Genomic DNA, 19,599 nt, shown 5'->3' with positions numbered 1-19,599 from the left:
GGATTGTGTTGAAATGTCTAGCTTTCAAAACTACAGGGGAAGTAAATAAAAGTTGCACACTTTTTCAGAAGAGCCCAGCACCGCACAGAGGCTACCGAGCGCGAAGGATTATTGATTTCCGGATGAATAGATGTTCACCAAAGATATTTAATTGGCCAGGCAGGGGAAAACTGGATGGTAGGACACCTCAGTGCCAAACAAATGAAGACAATAACAGATAAGGGCTGAGCGCAAAGGCTCCGTCCTCCCAGCCGTCCAGCGGCTCTTCCTCATCCAAGAACACCCCTACGTGCACAGAACACACTAAGAACATAGTGTAGATCAGCAGCGACGGGGCAATGTTCTGCAATAGAATTGAAGAAGAATCATTTTAATTGTCTTACAGGTGCAATGCACTTACACACACACACACACACACAGACACACACACACACACACACAAAGTAGCATTAACAAAGCATTAAGACCCAGCGAGGGTTTAAGACTAATTTTGTGTTATCATTTCACAGAGGAGATTCTTTAGGTGAAGGGCACCCACAAGACCCCCCCCCCAACACACACACACACACACACACACACACACACACACACACACACACACACACACACACACACACACACACACAGACGCAGGGAGCGGTGACTGAAGAAATGTAGCCCCTGCATTTCGCCCATCCTTGCTGCCCTTCCTCCAGTGGCGGCCCTCAATTTGTCGGCGCCTGGCGTCCGATTCCACATGATGGGCCCATGTGGTGGTCCGGTGAACAGGACAGTTTCCATGTTGGGGGAGACCCATGCGAGCCCCGGGGAGAACATGCAAACTCCACACAGAAAGACCCCTGATTACCCAACCGAGCACCGTGCCAACAGCGCCCCAGGTGGGAATCGAACCCAGGACCTTCTTGCTGTGAGGCATTACCGTGCCACCGTCCCACACTTAAAATTCGGTTGGAGATGCCACGAAGTAGGGGGCCATGCCTTAACCGCATATGTGTTGAAGACCACTGGGGCCTCTTCCATCCTTGTCAAGGGTAGAACACAGTACAGGGATCTTGGACATCATGGGCAGGTGGACAAACCCAAATTCCACGCCGACTCGCACACAAGGTCCATTACCGAGCATCCCTGGTTTCTCCAAATAAGTGCAATAAATAATAGTGACACTGGTAGCACAAGACAGGGATACTGACAAACGGAGTTCCTGATATACTGATTTACACATAAGCTTCCACCAATACATTGCCCTCCTGCTGCCCAACAAAGCTTTTTCCAAAAAGTTTGCAAATGTAAGTGTCGTGTTGAAAAAGCAACATCACGTCTTAGAACCACAGAACAGAGAAATGTCTTTATTTATAGAGTATTCGCTCAGTATTCATTTTCAGTCTCTTTAGTGCTCGGTCCACCCTCCTCAGCAAGGCCTTAATGTGGGCATGAGTAAATACGACATATAACAAATGTCTAAACCCCATCACTGTCACATTGCTGGAAAGAATTTTCTTTCACCAGGCTATTCTCCACTTTATCTTTCTTATCATCAAGCCTTTAAACCCTGTTGGCAAAATGCATCATACCTCCTAAGCCATGCATGATCCATTAGTAAATACGCACAGTTTCCCTGTTGGTCTTCATGCCACTAATATACAGATGAATGATCTTTTTTTTTCCCCCACACACACGCCATTACATTCCCACCCAATATCTCTTGTGATGGGAAGAATTTTTGCAAATGTATGTACACCTGGCTATGTTATGGACTTATCACTATCATGATATTGCTTGAGTCCCAAGACCCCAGCCTTGCAAGCCAGCGGTGGACATAGTCATGCTTGGTGGTTTGGAGTGTGGGGTGGTCAAGATGTGGAATGTCAAGTTTGTACCGGCAACTCCCCCAACACTGTTCGCTGATTCAGCTATAACGGAGCTCCCATAAAAAGATGATGTCATCATAATACACAGTTTTTGCATAGTTTGTATAGTTACTTATGCACACTGAATTCCTGAAATGGATGATTTACGCTTTATTTTTATTTGTAGAAGATCTAGTAGTAGTACATGTTTTTTAACTTAATTCTAAATACAGGTCATCATCATTATGATTCTATTTTTTTTACACAGGTGGCCATGGTAATAATAGCAATTCAATAATAAGTGTAAGAGAAGGCCCATGATTCCCCACATTTCACTCCACACTCAAGCTGCACACTCGTGCCCCGTTTGTGTCAAAATTGTTCACTCTGACGCACGCCTCAGGTGCAATGTTAACAGACTGCATAACAGAACTTGTCATTTATTGTCATTTCATTTCATTTCTGTCATTTCTGATCTGATCAACAACTCAATGCCGTGCAAGCATGCCCGGCAGTCCGTCGGGGAAAAGTACAAGGGCTCCAAGTACCCTCAAGCATTTTTACATCTTTTGTACGTTGTGCAAAAGGCCTCCCTCTTTTGCAGGGAGCTGGAAAAATCTGTTAAAATTCAAAATGAGCTTTAATGCTGTTTTTACACTGGTGGGTCCCGGAGGACTATCTTAAGCTCTGTAACATAATTAATCAGGCAGTTCAATCTTTAAGAACGACTGGTCTAGTTCGTCTGCTGTTAATTGATCTCTTATTTGCAGTCAAATTTGTTTTCTACCTGGTTTTTGGGGAGCAGTCAACAGTAAATTTGGTTAATCTCATTACCAAATCGGGACAAACATGTATTGACATAACAAATTTATATTCTGTTCCAACGTACCAGGTGGGTTTATCAGGTGGTTACTCGATATGGTCAAGGAGAAATGCATGCATTCTGATCACTGATGACATGTTTTATGATCATTCAATTACAAACTAGGTTTTATACACCCACCACGACACCTGAAAATAAAGGGAAACACTCGTGGAATTGGGTTCAACTCTGGGGCAGAAGAAACTCACGTGTAGCACGATACGACAGTCATTAAACTCACAACAAACAACTCTCAAACTTCACTAGAATTAGAACCGCCCCCATCTGAGTAACTCCACCCATGGCTTGGGAATAACAAGCACAACCGGGAACTGCTCTGATTGTTTCACAGACTAGCACAAATCTTTTAAAAGAAAGAGGAATTGATACCAACTGTCCGTGAAGAAACTGCAGATGATGGAAATGTAAGTGTTTTAAAAATAAATCTGCTGTGTGTTTCTTTTTAAAAAAAAGGATACGGTACATAGACTGGCTGTGCGTTTCTCCAAACAAAATCACGCAGGTCTTTTTTTCATTGTAGATGTATTTATTTATTCTATTTTATTTTATGACATTTACATGAAACAAAACATCCTGTCTGAGATTCAGCAACTGGATTGATTATTTCTCGCCTCAAATTTGTTCAAAGACTTCAGAAAGATTTTGGTGGACTGATAAGGTGAAATCGGTGAAAGTTACAGAGTAAATACAGCGAAACATTGAAGCCTTGCTCAAACGCCCTTGGCTCTCAGAACTTCCTCAAAGGGTGGCACCGCCCACAAAAAAAGGTTTAGAGGCATGTTAGAATGGCTTGCATGCATAATCTGCGTGGCATTTTCAACAAAAAACTTCCAAAAACACGTTTTCAGGACTTAAAGACCTATATTAACTTGTGTAAAAAGGAGCATAACAGGTCCGCATTAAATATGGGAGTGACAAGCTCAATTGGCTCAAATCAGCGGCGACGAGCAAAATCAGACTATATAAAATAGTCTATAAAAATAGACCCCACCCCATTAGGGCTGGGACACATTTCCCCGTTCAAGCCATTTTCCAGAACTCTTTCTGTAGACTCATTCAAATGTTGGCCTTTAATTGCTTTTAATTTTGGCAACATGTTGATATCCAATAAGTTTTTGTTGACTATTTTATTAGTTTAGGAGACTAAATCAAAAGTGCATTTTATAGTCAATACACTGCTGTGAGCCCATACAAGGTAAACACTTCACATACGCCACATCCAGTTTGCATAACAATGAAAGAAAAGAAAATCATAACTGGGCATCAAGTATTGCAAATGTTGCTTGGCTCATACAGACCATGACCTTATAAAAACCTTTCCGTTCCTCTACTTATCATTATTCCTTTTCCAAAAGTAGCATCTTTCATTAGGCACATAGGAACAGCTATTTATTTTCTAAAACAGCTGATAAATTGTGCTCATAAAATTAATTTCTATGGCATTCCATGGTCATGATTCTTGGATCTTTGGATGGGACTTATGAGAGACCAAATCCTCACAGCTGCAACTTTTATATCCTTATATGGACAAATTTAGTGGTTTATGCAAATTACAGGTCATTGTCAGCACGCGTCTATTTATTTAAAATGGCTCGACATATGCACATGTGTTAGAACAAATGTCAGGTTTTCTGCCTAACTGAAATAAAAAGGATATTTCTGAACAATGAATTGGGAGTGAGGGTGCCCATGATAAAATTGCCAGAAGACAAATCACCATACTTTCATTTAAAAGGGTTTTTTGCCGCCATTTCCAGATGCCAGATTTGACAGTGAAGAATCAGAGCTTCAAAACAAGGTGTCACTTGTGCGAATCAAGCAAATATTTTTAAAGCTATGGTTTGTTAATGATGAAGGTGCAGAAAACTGTGTTTCTGAGATAATCACCCTCAAAGTTTACCGAACACTTGGATCCATTCATCCAGCTCCCAGAATACAAATAGTTGGAGGACCAACAAAGCCACATGGCTACTTGCCACATGACACCCTGCTGAATGCGGCAATCACTGCATTGTTCTTGTGTTTATAGAATGTTGAACAGCATCATCGACAGACAACATTTTTGTTTAAAAAAAACTTTTATTTAACAGTAAGAATATACATGTTTTATAAAAGTGGAATTATAAAGAAGTTAAAAGTGCGGACAACAAAACAAAATGTACAATCTGTCAATAATATTAGTCTCTGCATATCAACCTCTGTGTGTCATTTAAAACATACATGTGCGTATGCCAAATGTCTTCAAAGTTCTTGGAGTTATTATGTGGGCTAACCCCAACCCTACCCCAGCTACACTCTGAGAGCCTGTTTGGGGCTGCCTCTTCCGACTGGTGGTGCTGGGCAGGTGATGTCCTTGGCATCGTCCTCACAGAATTCTCTGATCTTGTGGAAGAGGTAGCTCTGTCTGGCTCTGTCCAGTTGGAGGCATAACAGGAAGTCCAACTCTGAGTTGCGGGGCATGGATGTCACAGAGCAGCTGGAATCTGGTCTTCTCACCTGCAGAAGACACCTGGGCCACAACCACATCAGGATCCTTGGCATCAAAGCTGGAAGGCATGAAATAGAATCTAAATCCACAAATTGCATTCATACATTTATTTCTTTCACAATAACCATATATTATAAATTACTAAATTATAATTAATTTATACTTTGTAGAACCATTACATGCAGTTTATGACAGTGATGCACTACCCACCGAAAGTGCTGGTCTGTGGCAATGGTCTGAAGTATGGGCTCAGGTGTTCTTGCCAGTTGAAGCTTTGCACCAGCACTGTGCCATCCTCTTTCTCCACTAGCTGAGGGATGTTGATTATCTTTACCGTGCTGTTTTGAACAACTGAAGCAATTTCAGCAAGAGTGTTCACCCTTGTCTTTCGGAAATGCTGCTTGGTAAGTGCAAAGCACCAGTCTGATGAAAACTTGGTGCAGCCTGCTATCAGGAAGTGTAGATCCATGCGATGGTGCAGCTTATGCAGTGTACGCCAAGCACAGTATCACAGCATTAATTTTTTTTGTTCTGACCACTGCAGTTGTCACAGTAAAGGTCTACCTCGGTCTCCCCAAGACCATAGTCTTGGAAGAAGTGGTGCAGGCAACTTATCACAGTGTTGCTGCATTTACTGGATGGCATACCTACATACACCAAGTAGTTGACTTTTTGTGGTATTCCCTCACAGCAGACACCAAAATGACCACACTATCTATCTATCTCGGGGCAACTCAACCTACCTCTAGGGATCAGTGCTTTCGTGTAGTCGCGCCACACAGATGCCTTTGTGACACAGAATGGCAACAGCTTTCCAGCCAAGTTTTTCTGATTCGGATGGCGTCCCGGCAACGCTACAGTATGTTCCTCAGCATAGTTTGTGATGAAGGTCACCACTTTTCTTATTTCTTCGTGCTGTAGAAATCGCTTGTTTGCCCGCGGACCTCTCTTCCTTACACAAGCCATGATGCCATTTTCTTTCAAGTGTCAGTGGATCGCAAGGAGGCGGTCGTTGCCAATTCTTATCATGAAATTGCAAAAATACATCACATTTTGCAGGAAGTATGCACATCAATATGTTAGCTTATTTATTTAGGCTTACGGCCTATAACAGGATTGCACCGTTGTGACAAAATGGTAATTACCCGTGAATGTAGAAAAACGAAGCTCTGCAGATTTGTACACCATCCATTGAGTACTGGGTCCACTGCCTCTTTCTTTTGGTTTGCATTTTCTTGTTGTCTGAAGTCATTTCATTGCGTCTCCCATTGCAGAATAGCTATGATAAACATGTCTGCTTCCTGCTTTGTTAAGGCTGCTATCATGTAGCGTGATTTATAGATAAAATCAGGATCCAGCTTTTTTGTACATGATTGCTGGGCAAGCCTGCCATTTTCTTTTTGCTTCTGGCCACATTTGCAGGTAAATTTGAGAATCTTGTCCATTACTACTTGTTCATAATCTGCATCACCAACCTCATCTGACTTCAACATGTCATCGACTTCTTCTGTTGGAACAACAACGGGCGTATTGTCGGTCTCCTCCGGTGGTTCTTGAAAATATTCTGTTTCATCGTCACATTCAGGTTGAAATCTACCGTTTGAAATCTTCCTCAAATCCAGGATAACATCGATATCAGATTGAAATTTTCCTTCTAGAATGTTTTTTTTCCAAATTATTTGCCGGCTCGTGGAGAATTTAGAAATGCGCAACAATGCAGGTTTCGCTGCGGTGGCTTACATTTTTCTTAAAATCCACCAACAAAAATAGACAAAAATATATCAGCAGAATCAGACCACATGAGAACAAAAGGATGGAACAAGGATTTTTTTTTTGGGAGGGTCAGGACTCAACACCTACTTTGAAAAGTGGTTGCCAGGCGGCAACCAGGCATCGACTTTTGGTTGCCGAAACAAAAATATGGTTTCCATTTTTAGTCACCTTATATTTTATTTGTTTATCTGCATTTGCATCTTTCCATTTAAAAGTAACTGTCCACCAGATGAGGTCTGAGCCAAGCTCATTATTAATGCTGTCTGTCTACAAAGACAAGAAGTGGTCATTGTATTGTAAAAGCTATGTTGAAAAATTTGACCAAATTGACTAGAAAAACGACTAAAACTAAAACTTTCCTGGATATTTTTATTTTATTATGGTTAGTTCCCTATGTACCCAATATAGGTTCAGTTAGTTTTCCTAGTTTTCTCTCTAGTTTTAGCTAAAATGTTTTGTTCACACCTAGTTTTAGTTTTTTGTTTAGTTTTAGTTAACTGTACAGTGATGCAAACACATGTACGGTGAAAAAAGGTCTGAAATATACTTATGGTGGTAGCTGGCGGTTTTTCGGGTTCCATCAACGCATCACTTCCGACACGCATTACAGTTTTCCGAGCCCGTGAACCCAGCATCGCTTTGAAGCGCTTTAACACTAACGTGTCTAACGTAACATCAGAAAACGAGTCCCATAAATAATCGATCGTGAATGGCGTTGTTCTCTCGGAGGGATCAAAAGTACTAAAATGGGCCCCCCCCACTGGTGCCTGTGCGCACCGCTGCGCAAGGGAGTAAAGGGACCAAGGCACGTGCATTCTGGTTCCAACTGTAACATCAATATTTAAATATCAGTAATGCAACACATTTATTTATTTGGGGATTTGCTATCCATATTTTTATGTTCAAAAGTGGTTGCCAAAGGGGGAAACCAGAGGCCACAAAATGGTTGCTACTTGACACAATCTGGTTGCCGAGGGCAACCGGGCAACTGTTACAGTCCAGCCCTGGATAGGGTGAAACTCTCTCTTTCACTCTCACTCTCTCTCGAACGTCATACACTTACATAAGTTGAATCATTTCAATAAAAGGGGAGAACATGAGATTAGGGTTGTTGTTGAAAAGGAAAAACCTCCAAAAATAAGAAATTGTATTTGTATTGGTAAGGGAGAGAATATTGCTGAGCAGAACAACTCTGTAGGAAAAAGAAAGAGTCTGACTCATACTCTTCTTAAAAACATACAGACAGTCCATGAATCATAAAACATTAATTATTAAGATAAGTTGCAGTCCTTCTCCATGGGACAAGGGCGTGCAGCGCTCAAAGCCACAAATATTCACATGGATTTAAAGTTGGGAACAAAAAAAAAAAAAGAATGCAAATGTGGACGCTCAATATACGGTGGCGGGCGGGCAGGCGGGCTTTGTCAAACCCTGAAATGGTTTGTGGAGTGGAGGACACACGTACTATAGCTCCAATGTAACAGGCGCGAGTACAAACACTGAGAGAAAATCCATACATTTGGATTTGTGTTCCTATCGGCGCTCCAACTCTCTATTCCACCGTGGAGCCAGATCGCTGTAATGGACGTGGGTGGGTGGAGGAAGAGGATGGTGGTGGTGGGGAAGGGGGGGTGGGGTTGGTGTGTGTGAGTCACTGCTGCTGTTGCAGCTTCCGCAAAAGAGAGCAATGCAAAGTGGGTAATGCAAACAAATGAAACATCGCCGCATCCTCACCCACCTACAGCGCCCAGAATTGTAATTCCTACGTATGTAGGTTCTGTGAAGATGATGTTGGGCAGCTGGCATAGCGCCATTGTGAGTTCTTATTCTTATATGCGCGGCAACACCGTTCTTGAATCGTTTTCCTGACAATAAGAGATAAGACCTGCTTTTACTGCGTGCCCCAGGCCTAGGCCCGTGTTAACCGAGTGGTTTAATCCCCAAAAGAAAAGGAGCTACTGTTGTGCCGCCATTTCTGAGGACCTTTCCTGATATCAGGAACGCATCATTTGGGAAATATTGCTTTAAACTGCATCTGACAACAAGGTGGTTTTGGGGGGTACTCTCCTAGTTGTGCTGCTTTTCCTCCAAATGCAGATGTCCCACATAAAGAGGTAAGTTGTTTAGGGAGTGATGGGAAGTGATGAAGTAACAAACGTAAAGATTAAGCAGTGAGTTTTCTTGTACTGGTATTTATCAATATGTACGTTAACTTAATAACAAAATATCACCAATTTCAAAATGAGGCGGAGCTAGTTCTGTCAGACAACTCGACTGCGCCACATGCTTCCACGCCCTTATATGGCCTGGCCTGAGACTTTTCTGTCAGAACTAATGTTTTCCTACAGACGTTAAATTAAACGTAAAAACTAAACTAAACTAAAAGCAAAGTGCCATTTTTTTCCCCAGCAATAGTCAAACACAGGTTTCTGATTGGCTTTTGGTAATTGCTTCCTGTTGTCATCCCAAGTTGCAGTTGCCACAACAACTGTCACACTTATTACAAAATCACCTGAATGCAATTATTTAAGCAGATCAAAATCATTTTGGAGGCTTGTGAGATTCATCCAATTTTTAAACCGATGTTCTTAATAGCAAAGATTCCGCTATAAATAGAGCGTGAATTGTTTTCCATTCAGGTAGACAAACTGTTTACCTGAACTGTTTACCGAAGATTTTACATTCCAATATTAAATGTCAATAAATGGGTTTTTTTCCCAAGCTATATGCTTATTATTATGCTATTATCTGCCTGTACTACATAAGTGGCATCAAATTAATGAAAGGATAAAAAACATTTTTAATCACCTATTTGTTTCAGAATTAATTACACAAATCTCAAATTTCATGATTGTGACAACACTAGTTGCCATGTGAATTCATCTGGGAATAACAGTGCATTAACTAAAACAGGCCTTTTAAATAACAAGCATAAGAGTAAGCCTAACCAAGAAACACATACACACACAAAAAGTGAGGAATAACCAACCTTTGGTCAAATGCAGTGAGCAGTATGATGAATAGCCACATAGTTAACTATACTTCACTGTGAGACAGATACATGTATGTGTGTGTGTGTGTGTGTGTGTGTGTGTGTGTGTGTGTGTGTGTGTGTGTGTGTGTGTGTGTGTGTGTGTGTGTGTGTGTGTGTGTGTGTGTGTGTGTGTGTGTAGAGCCAAGGGAGAGAGAAGTAGGCCAACATGAATATAAAATTACCCCTACCAGGCAAAGATGTTGGCTACAGGAAGGTAGGGAACAGTATGTGTGTGTGTGTGTGTGTGTGTGTGTGTGTGTGTGTGTGTGTGTGTGTGTGTGTGTGTGTGTGTACGTGTGTGTGTGTTTGGATCTGTCTGTGCGTGCATGTATGTGTATATTTGTCTGCGAAATAAGCAGATGAGGGTACAGCGCTGTCATGATGTAGGAGCAAAATCAAGGGTTTGTAGGAACACTAATTTATCAACTCTCCGGGATGTTGGCGACCCACACAAGCGCACACACATGCACACAAACACACACACACACACACACAAACAAGTACAAAAAGGTGAACCAAACAAAGCAGCTTGTTACCGTGTGATGATTAAAACATTGTAGGGGTGCTAGACTGAGAAACACAAATGCACACACGCATGCACGCACACACAAGTACACACGCGCGCACACACACACACACACACACACACACACACACACACCGGTATAACAATGAACCAAACTCGTGCCTTCTTTTATCCGTTTTATTTCAACCATTGACGATACAAGTGAAAAACTTGCACCTTTACACAAGCAAGGCACAATGCAGACACACACACACACACACACACACACACACACACACACACACACACACACACACACACACACACACACACACACACACACACACACACACACACCTGCTATTTTGCTGGAGCAAGCATCAAGTAGATGCAGACACAATAGCAGAGAGCAGTCAGACACAATAGCGTAATGGCTGCGGAGGATCAGACGGGAAGAAAGGGAGGGCTGGGAATAGAATTTGGATTTCGATTTAAATTTAGATTTACTTCTCTGCTACGTAACTTAGCAGAGATTTAAAAGCCTAACAGCCGCCACAACGCTACTCGGTTCTCGTTCTGTCCCCCTCTACCGACCCTGATTATTTTTCTGGTTGTGGATGTGGAGTATGTGAAAAAAAAGAGAAAATAAGCAGGAGTAAATCAATTTTCCATTTGAAAATGAATGAACTTTGTGTCGGAATTTGTGCGAGCGGAAATTCTGACCCTAAAATTTCTATATTGGCTGCGAATCAGCTTGGGCCCTAGTTATTGCCTATGTCCTTTTTGGCGGTCGATAATAATCGCTCGAGTGTCGGCCCCGGACACAATAATCAACCGAACCGACCCTTAAATTTGATGGAGACTTAAAATGCGGATGGAAATGTTACCGGATCCAAAACGGTCCAAACACCTCCACTTGTACCTCTGTGGAGCCTCCTTGTAGCTCAGCCTACGGTGTTCATTGGCGCTTCTCGTGGCTTCCACCCGAGGTCCCCCCTCACACCCCGAATCTGACAGAGGCTTATCCCCGACCGCCCCAACCCGCTCCCCCAAATCCCCCCAATTTTGGAGACGTGGCGCAGGCCAGCGACGGGGAGAGGTGAACGGTTTAATGTTTTGGCTTCTGCATAAGCCCGCCTGGACCTTTACATACACACACACACACACACACACACACACACACACACACACACAGTAGCATTAACAATGCATTAAGACCCAGCGAGAGTTTAAGACTAATTTTGTGTTATAATTTCACGGGGGAGATTCATTAGGCTCCGAAGGAGATTATTAGGCGAGGTGTTCCCGAAAGAGGATTAGAGGAGAATGAAGGGCGGTGATTTAAGAGATACCTTGACATTTACATTTTAAATTGGAGGGGCCTACGTTTCCTTTTTCCCCTGGACATGTTTTTCAGTTATTTCCTTGTTTGTTTTTCGTCGCCATTCCGCAAACATAATCAAAAGACAGACAACGGAGGGAGTGAGGGGAAGGGCAAAAGGATAGAAGTAATAGGAATAGCGACTAAAATGAAGTGAAATACTAAAATATTAATTATGGTCGCCGAACATGTGTGGCTATACTACATAGAATCAAAGCACATCCAAGCAGGCTGGGCTGACGGTGAGAGGTCCGTGGGAGGTTCCCATGGACCTCACCATATTGGGCACCATATTGACGCAGTGTCTATACATCCAGTGCGTCGACTTATCCTATCTGTTCAATTATTATATTACGAGACGATGGCGTTAAAATGTTCTGACCCACAGTGTGCCGCTGGTCATCACTAAAAATGAAAAAAATAAATAAATAAATAAATCACATCCCAGATCGCTCTGCCATACATTCTTCACCGGACATGTTTGAAAGAAGAAAGGTCCACATATTATTAATCCAAAAGCTTATAATACACCTAAAGCTTATGCTGTAGATAAACCTTCAGTGTCACTCTGGGGCTGTGAAATGGGAGCATTGGACTAAGCATTGCAATTAGGGTGGGCAATGAGATGACTACAGGTGGGCTCAGAAAATACTACACGCACGCCCAAAATTCATTCGTTGACTGTGACGCGGCCGCAACGACGAAGATCTGACGATATCATGACATCGTTATAACCAAAATCCCCGACGACATCTCGTTGCGTATCGATTTTAGAACCGTATGTCATCCGGCCCTCTGTACTAGGCCTCCTGCTTCGCTGCCTGTGGACCTCCGCCATCTTGAGCCCGGTGAGCCCCACCAGGGCGGGGCAGTAATACGGCACGGCGTGATGAGGCTCCACAGGTGAGAGAAACTCATCACACACCGCACGGCATATAGGCCCCACCAGCCCCATGCTACCGCCACTCCGCCCGCACGCACACACGCACGCAGATGTACGCGCATCCGATTTTCCACAACACAACTAACTGCTTCTCCAGCTCATCGCTGTCTTCTTCTAGGTGGCACCAGCCAAAGGTGCGTGTCCTCCCAAAATTCTCTCTCTCCCTTTACCTCTCTCTCTCTCTCTCTGTGTCTCTTTCTATCTCTCTCTCATATAATCCAGCTGTGTGATAAATGGCAAAATCATTTATGACCTTGCAGCAGGAACCCCTCCCTCCCTCGCTCCCTCCCTCCCTCCGACCTTCAGTCCGTCCTCCACCTCATTATGTTCGTTTGGGGTGCGATTGTTCTGTGCATGTGCGTGTGGCGTAGGTCACCCTGGTGAAATTATTTCACAACCATTGTGGAACCGTGGGTCAGTGCCAGAGTGTTCTTAGCCACTAGTTGCCGCAGCTCATTAGCTGGATGGCGCCACACACACACGCACACACACACACACACACACACACACACACACACACACACACACACACACACACACACACACACACACACACACACACACACACACACACACACACCCCTTCTCTGAGGCATAGCGGCAGTTGATCGTTAACATAAATCACGACTTAAATGAACTGGCAGAAGTTTGCGAAGATCCTTCCCGTTGTGTTGAGGCTGTCATTTTTCTTCGTTTCATTTTGGATTTTTGAAACATTCTTCTCCTCCTCGCTGCTGCCGCCGCCGCTGCTGCAGAGGGCAGATCCTGGCAACCCCCACGCCCTCCAAAATCATCAAAGGCTTTCGACGTCCATTATCCGTGCAGAGCAATGCACAGCAACACCGCGAGACAACTTGATTCCGTGACGGTGTTTACCGGGGCCTGACGCGGTATCTCTTCCAAACCTTCGCTCCCCTCGCGGCACGACCGACCGGTTGACGGAGGGTTTTCGTTCTCGTCGCAATGGGATTAAGAGGCGTAAAAAGAAAATAGAATTGTTGCATGACCAATAATCTCTTGAACTTGAACTTGACCAGGAAATAATCACAGTATGTAGCATCATAGACAGTTTTTCGATGCATTGCATACATCTGTCTAAAATAAGAGAAGAAACTTTACGAGGCCTGTCGATAATTACTATATCGACTTATCGTATGATATATGGACATGACCTTGATAGTTTTTCTGACCTCGATAATTGCCCGTTGTGTTTACAAGCGTGTTTTTCTACCTACAAATGTCACCAACATTTTAACCAACATGATGCCAGTGTAAATAGCAGGGTTTTCCCCTCTCCATTATAAGACTTGGGCGCCCGCACCTAAGCGTTTCTTTTTCCCCCCACAGCGCCGGGAAGCGGCGCCGCCGCTCCAAGTATCAACATGACGGAAGCTAAACAGTGCCTCGGCGGCAGAAGGATCCACCGAAATCGCGGTCCCCTCCTTATCTTTTGGAGTTTTCCGAGTGATCATAGTGCCTGGCTGAGAATCCACAGTGAACTCTATGCCACTGTTACTCCGACAAATGCTGCGTTCAAGTCACGTGGGAATTTACGATCGAAACGACTTGCTGCTTTCTGCTGATTATAACATCAATGTGTTTTTAAATCCATAACTACTCTACCTATATTTTAACTTATGGAAAAATACATTCGGAAATGGCTTTCACCAAAAGTCGAAACGTTGCATGTTGCAAAGTTAATAAATACAATGTATGAATGAAATGTGTGCTTATTCACATAACTGGAATTTCCCAGCATATACTGTATATGTGATCATTTCCAAAAGGCACAATGCCTCATTGCACTGGTCATAGTTTGTTTTTTTTGTTTTTTTTTGTATTTTTATAAATGCTATTGTGCTATTCGGCCACAAAAGAGCTCAGTGCACTTTTTGTTAACAGAGGCATTTTATTTACTGTTTTGGTTGTGTGGCTTTATTTATGTTTTATTTATTTAGGATATTTTAATTTATTTTTTTCGCATAATAATGTCTGAATATTCTTAATAATTAAAATGGCATTGCAATTTGAAAGGGTGTACTTGCATTATGCCATTAAATTATCATTATATCAGTAAAATGACAATAATATCCTTTATCGCAATTATTTCTTGGACAACACATTGTCCAATAAAAGTTGTTATCCTGACAGGCCTAAAGATTACTAATAACACCGAAAAATTACTAATTGATCCTGACTGGAATTGATGTATCCTGATGATACATTTCCCAGCACCAGTCCCAATATTAACGTGTTCTGGTAGCTGTGGTCAAGTCACAACCAACGCTGCGAGATAGATAGATAGATAGATAGATAGATAGATAGATAGATAGATAGATAGATAGATAGATAGATAGATAGATAGATAGATAGATAGATAGATAGATAGATAGATAGATAGATAGATAGATAGATAATGCACACAATAGAACACACTTCACCCACCCATCTCCATCACCACGTCCACTACACCACCCCCGGCCTCCGACGTTCCTCTTCCACTTTTCTCACCTCTAAGATCATCAACCTTTGCTTGAAAAGCCCCATCTCAATAATGCATTGTTCCAAAGTGAGCGAGCGTGTGTGCAGGTGTGTGTGTGGGAGTGTGTGTGTGTGTGTGTGTGTGTGTGTGTGTGTGTGTGTGTGTGTGTGTGTGTGTGTGTGTGTGTGTGTGTGTGTGTGTGTGTGTGTGTGTGTGTGTTTCGCTGACTGTGGATTCGGATTCTGGTGACCTTGGCGATTGCAGAGTGCGTGGAAAGGGCGGAAGAATCTCAAAGTAAGAGGGGGAAGAAGACTGACCACTGCTACCAGGACGGGAGTGGGAGAACAACGCTACTACGCCGGCCCCAAAATCAAGGCATTGCTTTCTAACCAAAATCGAACCTCTAACCTATCTAATCTAATCTCCTTTTCTCTCAAATGGATAGATGAACAGACAGATAGACGAATCATCAAATGTCCGAAGGCTGCATCTCTCCGGGGCCAGAGCTTTAGGTTTCAGCAGAATTTGTTCGACGGCTCAAAGTCAAAGGACGTCCATGAAAATTTAATGCCAGAGGAAGAGTAAGAGGAGGGGTAGGAGAGAGAGAGAGAGAGAGAGAGAGAGAGAGAGAGAGAGCGACGCTAAGGTTGTGACAGAGGTCCACGGCGGCACCAGGTGGTCTGATGACTGGAGTCGGGAGGCTCAATCAGAGGGCGCCGTTGCCTTGACAACTGAGATGCCTTCTTAAAGGTAATAGCTGAGCAACCCACAACCCAACAGCCTCACACACACACACACACACACAGACACACACACACACACACCTCCTCATAATTACCATGACAGTGTGTAGGTGGGTTTGTTATGTGCGTGTTTGTATTGGTGTGTTTACGTGTGTTTGTGAGCGGATTGTCAAATTCGACTCACAAAGATCAGCGTTTCCACTGAACACACATTAGTTTTTCCGCTGTGTGCGTGCCATTTGGTACACAACAATGCCTCTATAGGCTTCATTAGAAACAATTATCCCCAGTACGGCATCGGCAGCTCAAAAGCACCATCGAGCGTGAACCCGCCGGTGTTGCCTGCCATCGCCGGCGCGAAGCACGGGGTGATTTTTGTTTTTGGCAAATCCCTGCACAATTGTAAAACAAAATTAAAATGAATATAACGTTCTCGTCCGATTTTTGTGCCGTTTCCGTTCCATTCCGACCCAAACGCAGAACGCAATCCGTCAGTCCACCGAAGGCCGGCACCTCGGGCCTCTACAAAGAGCGGCATATCTGATCCAGCTGACAAGCCATCTGTCCGCTCCGACCGCAGTCGGACCCAATCAATAGGGACCCGGGGTTTGGAGAGAGCGCGGCCCTTGTTGTCGTGGTCTGGTGGAAAAATGGCTCGGGCTTTTTCGGCCACAGCCGGCTGATTCTGCCAACAGCATTAACATTGAGGTTTTCCCCCGCTCCCGTGCTACTTGGTCTCCCAACTCTTTTAATTAAGGAGCAGGGCGATAGAATTCCCAAACAGGCTTAGCTGTTGGCAGCCCCGCACCACCAGGACGGATTGTTTTCGATTCATGATTCTGCAAAGGAGCAATGCTTTGTGCCGTTTTTGTGTTTGATGAGGATTCGCTTTTTTTACGGCCTTTGTATGTTGACGCGTTGCACTGTTCATTCACGCGCAAACACAACGTCCACACTCCGGAAATACACGCAAGGATGTATGGGGAGAGGGAAGGCGGTGAGCTGAAGCTATGTACACACGTAAAAAGGCCTGAGCGCAGTAACCCGACGCTCCGCTCCGCTTCCGGCGATCCTATCCGGACCCATCCTGAATCCCCATCTCTCGCGCCGCATCAGCTGGCGCTTTCTGAGCACATAGCCACTGCAGCATCCTACACCTCATCCTGCTGCACCTCCTCCTCCTCCTCCTCCTCCTCTCCCTCCATCTCCTCCCCCGCCCTCTCTCCGTCCCACCTCCTTCCCAGACACCTGCTTTCAAAATGCAATGGCGCTGCCCGGCGAGGCCGGCCAGAGCGGCGCCTCTGTCGAGTCCGTTCCACTGCTTCGTTTTTTTTTGTTTTGCGGGGAAACGGAGAGAGGAGCGGACGGGCAGGTGCGGCAGTTTGCTCGCCGTTCGAAAAGTGATAATCCATCGGGGCCGCAAGTGGACCCGAATCCCCGCTGCTCAAACGGCTCGCTGAGGGGAAAATGGTTTAGCCCGGCTCGGCGTCGCTCCGCACCCCGAGACGAGTCTAAATAGGCCACTGGCCGTACGCCTGTGTAGGGACCGCTCTCTTTTTTAGATTTTAATGCGATGCACTGATGTCGTACTTCTACATGAGGGAATTATTCAAACGTGGTGGGACGAGGGACCCATCACATGGCAGTTTGTCATGTCATGCGGGAGACGCCGAAGAGCATCATCACCCTGGAAGATGCATGCGGGAGGAAAACAGGCAGCCTCCTACTTCCTATACCTTACACCCTACTTCTTATACCCTACATCTTATACCATACACCCCACATCCTATACCTTACACCCAACATGCTCCATCCTCCATCCTATACCTTACACCCGACATGCTCTATCCTCCAGACTATTCCTTACACCCTACATCCTCCATCCTACATCGTACACCCTACATCCTATACTAAGGTATAGAATGTAGCATATAGGCCCTACATTCTATACCTTACACACTACATGCTCCATCCTACATCCTATACCCTACATGCTCCATGCTATGCCTTACACCCTACATGCTCCATCCTACATCCTATACCTTATACCCTACATGCTCCATCCTACACCCTATACCTTACACCCTACATGCTCCATCCTACACCCTATACCTTACACCCTACATACTCCATACTACACCTTACAACCTACATTCTCCATTCTTCATCCTATGTCCAGTATTCTCCATCTGACACTTTTCACCCTCCAAACGCAGCATCCTAGATCTGCACGGCGCCCCATTCTGTTCTGGTAGCTTGGGCCGCTCGACACAGACGTCCTAGGAAAGGCGCAGGGTGATCCGGTCTGATCTGGACAGGGGCGGGGGCTATAACCCACGACCGAGCAATCGGGCGTTAAGTAAAAACACACACCTCTGCATTCAAAGCGAGCGTGAAGGCTGCTTTGTTCCATCTCCACCTAAGTGACTTGTGTTGGAGGCAGAAGGCAGGGCCTGCCTCCAACACAATGGCTGCAGGCCCGTGCATAATGTGCAGCCCATTCTCATGCACCGCATATGACGACGGGGATGGGGTAGCGTGCCCGCTCGGTCGGCCTTTGTTCCCTCTGCGTTATTCTGTGACGAGGGGGGAAGATCCGGAGCGCTCGGGCTCGGGAAACACGCACCGTGCAATGGGTGTCTCTGTTTGGATTGAACCCGCATTCGATCCGGCAGCAAACGAGGTCAAGCGGAGAGTCAGCCTCGACAATGGAACGAATAGAATTAAAACAAAAATGCAAATGGTCGAATCGGAATTGGGGGAATGCCCGGCATACACGGATCATTTAGTCAACAATGGCTGATCACTGCTGAACCTCCACGGAGGGTGCCATGCTGCCGGAGCCGCGTTTACAACCCCACCGCGCATCTCCGTCTCCAGGGGAGAGAGAGGGGGGGGAAAAAAAGCTCCATCCATCCCCCGAACAAACAAATGACATCACCCTCCGGGAAGCCACACCGCCGGGCACCGTCACTAAAACACCGCGGCTCGGGTTCTCCACTCACCAGGTTCAGCACCGTCTCCACGATGTCCCGGTTGCTCACCTCCCCGACCTGGATCAGGCCCACCAGCACGGCGAACTTCATCTGGATATTCCGTATGGGCACGGCGGGGTTGATCACCCCGGCCGGCAGCACCATGGAGCCGGCGGCGGACACCATCCTTTCCCCCGGAGTAGAGGCGGAGCCCGGAGCGGCCGCCGCCGCCGCCGCCGCTGCCGCCGGGCGAGAGTCCCGATCCGTGTCCGAGCCTGGCGGTGCCGGGGCAGGCTTCTCGCTCGACATTTCCCGGGAGGAGAGAAGAGCGGTGGCCGCGTCTCTCACACCTGCGCTGCGGCGACGGAAAGCATCGACGGCGCGGGAAAGAACCCCCCCCAAAAAAATATATATATATGAATACAAAAAAAAACTTAAATAAAATGAAATAAACGAGAAGCGGAGGAAAAAGGGGGGGAAACGATGTTTAAACCCCCCTGAATTGGCCCTATCCTCCTCCTCCGGAAGGTGTGTGAGAATTCATA

At 45.0% G+C, this 19,599-nt stretch overlaps 1 protein-coding gene across 2 annotated transcripts in view; it reads right to left on the bottom strand.

Moving 5' to 3' along the window:
• nbeaa (neurobeachin a) overlaps positions 1–19,363 on the bottom strand; it is a gene marked incomplete at its 5' end in the record, with an annotated part of 127,136 nt that extends 107,773 nt beyond the window's left edge. For both annotated transcript variants that reach the window (XM_080013338.1, XM_080013339.1), the window contains one exon: positions 19,085–19,363. In XM_080013338.1, the coding sequence (XP_079869464.1) occupies positions 19,085–19,363 (279 nt within the window). The remainder of the gene's footprint in view (positions 1–19,084) is intronic.
• Between the last annotated feature and the right edge of the window lie 236 nt (positions 19,364–19,599).

Source organism: Zeus faber, assembly GCF_960531495.2.
Source record: "Zeus faber genome assembly, chromosome: 14".
NCBI classification, from domain to species: domain Eukaryota; kingdom Metazoa; phylum Chordata; class Actinopteri; order Zeiformes; family Zeidae; genus Zeus; species Zeus faber.
The sequence above is the reverse complement of the archived record's forward strand: the minus strand, read 5'-3'. Positions and strand labels throughout refer to the sequence as shown.